At 35.2% G+C, this 7399-nt stretch overlaps 1 protein-coding gene across 1 annotated transcript in view; it reads right to left on the bottom strand.

Moving 5' to 3' along the window:
• Positions 1 to 4775: 4775 nt before the first annotated feature.
• Positions 4776 to 7399, bottom strand: part of LOC140172000 (uncharacterized) — a 50654-nt gene continuing 48030 nt past the window's right edge. The window contains exons 27-28 of the mRNA XM_072195348.1: positions 6455 to 6557; positions 4776 to 5405 (exon numbers count right to left, since the gene is read on the bottom strand). Coding sequence (XP_072051449.1) covers positions 5253 to 5405; positions 6455 to 6557 — 256 coding nt within the window. The 3' untranslated portion in view covers positions 4776 to 5252. The remainder of the gene's footprint in view (positions 5406 to 6454; positions 6558 to 7399) is intronic.

The raw sequence follows: 7399 nt of genomic DNA, 5'->3' as shown, positions 1-7399 counted from the left end.
AAGGTCTTATCTTCCATACAGGGGTGTATGGATTTCAACTGGAATAGCTCATTGCAGAAGTCTCAGTCTAATATCTCTGTTTGTCCAACCTGAACTTGTACTGACCATCAGACTTGAGCCAGTTAGACCATCCTGGTCAGTGCCAAGTTGCAAATTCAGCATCACAAGGGTAGAGTAGGAATAGGTTTAGGGGCGCTTGAACCCAAACTTTGATGACATCCTATTATGCAATTGTTTCTTTCATTCAGGAGGAACCCCTCTCTCCCTGTAAGTGTGAAATATTGATAATTCAAAAGATCAAAATTGACTGATATTTTGACTATTTTTTTACAAATGTTATCAGACTGTTTAACCCCTTCCACCAAACGAAAAAAAGACTTTCGTTTACAGGACTTTAAGTCCCATTCAGTCATCCCAGCAAAAGCGTAAACAAATTAAATTTGTTTATAAATTGCTTAACAGTAGTTAAGTCTTTCAAATTGTTATTTGGTATTTTTGAAATGAAAAATTTGGCAAAAAATGAAAACACAACTTTTGGCTGAACCACTAGCAGGCTATGTTAGCACATCTAGGACAATGACAGAAGGTACCAAAATCTGAATTTTGATGATTTTTACATCGTCCGGATGAGCAAATCACTGAATGGGACTTTAATACTATGTGCACTGGAGCATGCGTTGATGCCACCACTCTCAACGAAGCCAAATGTGACTCTCATATCCCTGATTATAGCAACCCTGCCACCCATTATTTTGAATTCTATTACCCCCACGACCCATTATTCAAAATTGCGCACTGTGATTTGTTGAAACGCGTCACGTGAAAGACCATTAATTAGCAATAAAGTGGCCAGGGCAACGAACTTTATCACTTACGCTTTGGCTACGCGTAGGCGCTCCACATTGAGGTAAACAACTTGAAATATTTGGGCAAAAAATTGATATGTTCTCTTTAAATGTGGTAATAGAATAGAAATAAAGGGTGCAGCATTATCCTTTACATGCAAATAATGTGTCCTCGGCAGTAAAACGTTTAAATAATGGGTTCGGCTGCGCCTCACCCATTATTTACGCTTTTACTGCCTCGACACATTATTTGCGTAAAGGATAATGCTGCACCCTTTATTTCTTAAAGGGCAATGGTCAATTTGGATGGACTGAAAATAACTACAAATGATGGGTTTAGTTTACAAAAAAAAATACAAAATGAAATTCAACTTCTGCAATTTTGCTTGAGCAAACATGCAGCATAAATCAAATGCGCGCAGGGAACATGAGACAAATTTATTGTTTTATTTGGCCATATACCACTTATGGCTTTACATGTACTGAAAATGTGCAAGTGTACCCAGGCTAGGATAGAACCTTCAAGATAACCCAGGATATTCCTTTAAATTTTGAAAATTGAATTGATGGACACTTTTTTCACAATAACAGGCAATTTCCAAATCCCAGCAAGCCAAGACCCTGGGATGTCCGACAGCATATCCCAATATCAAAACAAAACAAGAAACTTCATAATAGTCTCCCATGTTTCTTTACTGGGTAGTAGCGAATGGATAACTACAATAAAGAGTAAATGACAAAAGACTAATTCTGATAAATTGTGCATTTTATTTTAGAATTTTCACTCAGAATTCTTGTACTGTACTTGCTAACAGTATTATATCACAATCATATTGTGTACTCCCCTGTTTCTCTCACCATAGTACTGGTGTTTCGTTCACCAAATTTTTCTGAGCACTACCTGCCGATCTAACACTACCTCTGATTGGTCAATACATGATATCTTCACTTTAATCACCAATCAGAATGGAGCTTTGCAAATAATTCACCCCAATTTCATTGCGTGGTGAAATTATTCTAACAATGTTGCTGAATGGTCCAATTGATAATGAAAACTTCTTTTTGGCCAATCGGCAGGTAGTTCTCATGGGGTTAACTACTCAAAATGTTCATTTCAAATACAAAATACTGACTTTACCAGTAATTATAATTGTACAAAAAAACTATCAAAAGCTACAAACTAGTACGCTAACTGAATTTGATATAATAAATGATTATCATTGCACATAAGTCACTTTTAAAGTTTTAAGTGATAAAATAAATTAACATATTAACAATTCCAAGTATAAACAACTATACAGTGTGAACAAGAATTTCAGAAACACAGTAATGGACACATTTTTCTTTGGGGAATCATTTTAGATACCCAACATTAGTGTGTCACTGGTAATTCCTTGTTCCTACACAACATAACAAAGGCAGCGAATAAACAGTTTAATATACAGTACAAGAGAAAAACAAATTTACAAAACACACTAATTGTTAGTTATTTCAGCTGAAATCCATACACCCCCTATGGATGACATGAGCTTAATCTTCTACACAGGGAGTGTGAATTTCTAATGGAGTTACCTGAATGGGTGACCTCGTTTGGAATCAACACCCCTGTGGGAGATTAAGGTCATGTCTTCCATAAGGGTGTATGGATTTCAACTGAATAGCCCATTGAAGCACTCTCATTTGGGAGTCATTTTGACACCCCAAGTTTAAACTCACTGATATTTTTTTGCCATTTTCATGCAACACATTAAAGTGGATTGCAAAGACAATTTCTAGCATTTGATTTTTCCAATAAAGATTCCATATCATCTCGGAGCTTTTGAGAAAAGGTAAGAGCATTGGGCCTCTACCATTGTCCGTAATAAGGAACATATAACATCGATTCCCTTTTGAATTGTACAATAGTACTATACCGCTCGGTGTCAATGCGCACCTTATTTTGATAACACCTGCACAATAATACAGGTTGCTCCAAATGAATGTGAAATGGATAATAATTGCAAATTCATAACAAAATCATCTATAATCTACATATTTAACATTCAAACTTATTTCTTTCAGAATACTTTTGGTTTGACATTACAACAATCTTTTGATACTTAAGACGTTTTTCAAAACTCCACTATTTATGTAGATATTCTTTGTCATCTTTTGAGTTGAATTTACACTTTGATTTAGATACAAAGCAGCCACTGGTTAAAACATTTCAAGTTAAAGCAATGGCTATCAACTTAACCCCTCTTCAAATTTCTGCAAAAGCAATCAAGTGCAAATCAGTTTTAGATCTGACAACCCTGTGACCCTTCTCTATACTTTGATCAGCACCAAACTGGTAGGTCTCATTATATTTCAGATTTATATTAATGTTCCTTAAATGTAGTCCAGTAGTGTAGCTAGGGCTTGCGGTGCACGGGCCAAGGACAGGGAATGATGTGCATAAATGTCCAAAAATGTTACTAATTTGGTTAAAATAAAAGTGAATTTTGGCTCTCATAATGACTATTTTGGTTGAAATGCACACTTGCAAACATTTTTGACTTTCAAAATTTGAAGGGGCACTGAATTGATAGATATGTGACACGATCTGCACCAAAGGAGGCATTTTTGAAAATTGAGTAACTATAATTATTACCTTGTAGTTACATTAGGCTATCATATACTGAAAACACCAAAGGTCTAGCATATTTGGTTCTGAAGTTATGAGGTTTTGTGATGTGTATTTTCTTATGTATTTTATTGTTTTTACTCCATATTTTTGCCTTTATCTCAATTTCAAATTTGCCGCCTTTGGCTCCCATGGACCAGATCGTGTCACATATGTATAACTATACATAAATCATATCAATTCAGTTCCTCCTCCATCATGGCACTCAGGGCACTTACCCCTCAGCTATACCCCCAAGCTAGTCTTGCATGGTGGTATTGCTCCTATAAAATTGAAAACGATAGATACATGGCATGCACATAAACTTCTCTATGCTTCTCTCTATAAACAGAAACTAGGACAAAAAGAGCGTTTCTGTTTAAGGGGGTACTACACCCCTGCCCAATTTTGTGCCTATTTTTGCCTTTTTCTCAAAAAATTATAGCGCATTGGCAGGGTTCGAATTCGGCTGTATCGCATAGCAGTTTGCTCCTTATTTTGAAGCAACTGCTACTCAATTTTGCATTTGTATAGCAATTTTTAAAGTGCTTTAGTATACAAGTATCCTGATTTATATGATGAATTAGCCAAAAATTGCTACGCAAATTTTTTAAACGAATTCAAACCCTGCGCATTGGTGACAAGTAAGAAATTTTATTTCAGCACAGACAACAGTTGTGGAGTTACTCAAAAATGAGGGAAACCCAATAATTGATCAATAAATCAATAACTACTTGCCTTGAGTTGCTGAATTTTCAGCGCAGTAGTTGTAGTCCTTGCCCCTATAATATACATTACCTTACTTGTCACCCATGCGCTATAATTTTTGAGAAAAATGCAAAAATGGGCACAAAATTGGCCAGGGGTGTAGTACCCCCTTAAGGTCTAATAACTAAAGTAATTGCCAGTATATTTAGTGCTGATCAAAGTTGACAGTATCAGCTTCAGAAACCAATATTCTGTATAGCAGGATATTTTAAGGTGATTATTTGTGATTTCTCAGAGCTAAAGAACATTTTCATATCCCTTTCCCTCTGCAAAAGTACTAATGCTACACTCGGCACTATAAAACTTGAACAAAATTCAATTGCAAGTCATGCAGAATTTAGCACAAACTACTATTTGTATTATGGCACGATTCATAATTTATATACCGTAAGCACCCGGGTAAGTACAGCTTGTCTGTACGCAGTGCGACAATACTCATACATATGAGGGAGGCACTTATAAGGAAGAAGAAGATAAGCCCACCTTCAGCTATAAGCCCACCCCTATTTTTCAAAACATTCTGGGAACAAGAGTGCACTCGGGTGCAGTACTAAATTTTGGCCAAGTTCTTACTTAAATCAAATCAATACTTTGCCCTCATATTTAAGAACAAATATAATTATAATTTTAAGAAATTGACATAAAAGATAGAAATTACTGGTACATTGGGCATATGCAAATGGGGGTGATTGTTCTTATTTTAAAATTCAAGCACTAGCCCTTCATCCCGGTTATAAGCCCACCCCCATTTTTGAAGTGAAATCTGCCATCTAGGGGTGGGCTTACGGTAATTATAATTTTATTTTCTGATGGATCGATTTCCTTTGTGGTTAATTAATTGTGTGGATTTTAATTGGAATATCTCATTGGTATCAAAATGTTCTTTAATATTAAAGTAGAATGTAATGTAATGATACATTTTCTAACTTCATATACAACTCTTTCCTCGTTCGAACTCATTTATGCAAATTAGGTCACATATATTCAGTAGCAGTTTAATCCGCCTCTTCTTCAGATTCATCTTCATCATCTCCATCCTCTTCAACATCATCAGCCTCGTCATCATCGTCGTCATCTGCATCATCATCATCATCTTCGTCTTGACTTGAGTTGAAGATTTGCATCAGGATGTTAAATCGGGATGATACCTGAAAAATCAAATGGAAGAAATGATCAAGAAACGATTTTAAACCCACAAGAACTACCTGCTTATTGGTCAAAAAGGAGTTTTCATTATCAATTGGACCAATCAGCAACATTGTTAGAATAATTTCATCATGCAAAAAATGGGGGTGAATTATTTGCAAAGCTCCATTCTGATTGGTGATTAAAATGGAGATATCATGTAATTGACCAATCAAAGGCAATGTTAGATCTGCAGCAGGGAGTGCTCAGGGGGTTTATACATGTTCATTTTTAAGAAGTATTACTTTAAAACAGAATTGAACTATCAACAAGAATGCAAATTCCAAATGCCATCATTAGAATAACACCGTCAGACCAACATAAATTTGTCATCCACAGGACAAAACAACACGGGTCATCAGATGCATTTTTTTCAGATGTAGGTCATGTATTAGAAATTCAAGTTTTATTTATTTGTGCCAATAGTCTGTTTATATCCCAATACAAGACCTGCATAATTTATATTTATTTATTTATTTATACACAATACCAAGAATACTGCATACATATAAATGTGACGTGTCATGTCAAAAGGAGACACTTTTGGGCAGGATCGCAAATGGAGAAATAGCCAAAAATCTGCCCGGGGGTGATTTTTTCACCATTTGGGTTTGTTGCGAATTTGTGATGTTATTAATGTTAAAAGTATTGTCTGATAGTTTCAGACTGGAATATAACTGGCATCTTGTATTTTTTTAGACATTTTTCAAAGAAATTACTACTCTCAATATTGTCAATAATATTTTTAAAGGCCGATATCTCAATTCCCAATTTTATAATACCATAACTTACGAACTCAATATCTTCGCTTAGGAATGTCCGATTTCATTGGGGGAAACGGCCTTATGGTGCAAAATATCTCTATATTTAAGATATGTAAAAACCTCTAAATTGATAACCTGCTCAAAAGTGTCTCCTTTTGACATGACACGTCACAAATGTCATTGGAGCTAACAAATGCAAATCTATGTAGGCATTATATATTACGATTCATAGTGCTTGTATAACATACCTGCTCTGGAGTTTTGTCTTGCAATTTTTCAGCAATTTCAGTAAATAAAATTTTTGTTGGATCTCTCAGCTGACATGACTGCAGAAGGAGACGATCTTCTTCCCTACAACAGCAAGCAAAATGCAATCAACAATTTTATAACATAAATATTTATCACCAGTTCCCATGTATTCAAAAGATTGCCATGTATAAAACTGTTGAATACTGTGTTACCACCATAAAGGGATATGGTAACCAAAGATATTATACCCATAATGGGGAGGGGGGTGAATTAAATTAAAGTGAATTTAGGGAGGGGGTAATTTTTAAGGTGGTATTTGGAGCCTGGAAGTGCTCTAAGCATGTTTTATACAGATTAATTGAGTAGAGCAAAGCACACTTATCAATATGCCTTTTGTTTGAAGCAAACCGGACATACGGTTTTCAAAATATATCAATTTACATTTTCTTTATCAATAATCAATAAAGTTAATGAGCTGAAATGACTGGAGAAGCTCATTAACATATAATTTTTGCCAATATTTTGTTTAAAATCCATGCATAAATGTTCAGAGTACTTTTGCATACTTTTGCCTTCAAACTTGGTCAAAGTGTTTCTAATATGTTCTAATGTATTATATAGTGAAGCCGCCCCTAATTTGCATAATTAATTAGCATTGATGCAAATTAGCTCAAAGCATTTCCTAATTTCTAGAAAATGCCTCCAATACCACCTTAAGTTTTTACTGGGGGCATGTTAGCCAGTATCACAGCAATGCTACACATTCTCAACAATATCTTGATCTGGACTCCAATCGGGTTGAAATTTTATTAAGCTTTATTGGTCAATATGTCTGAATAGGCACTGGCGACTTTATGCTGGGTTTGTGGTGGATGGTTACAATTAAGCAGTAGATCTACATCACACTAGAGTTGAATATGCTACACAATTTTGAGGTTGTAAAG

Source organism: Amphiura filiformis, chromosome 15 (assembly GCF_039555335.1).
Source record: "Amphiura filiformis chromosome 15, Afil_fr2py, whole genome shotgun sequence".
Lineage (NCBI taxonomy): Eukaryota > Metazoa > Echinodermata > Ophiuroidea > Amphilepidida > Amphiuridae > Amphiura > Amphiura filiformis.
The sequence above is the reverse complement of the archived record's forward strand: the minus strand, read 5'-3'. Positions and strand labels throughout refer to the sequence as shown.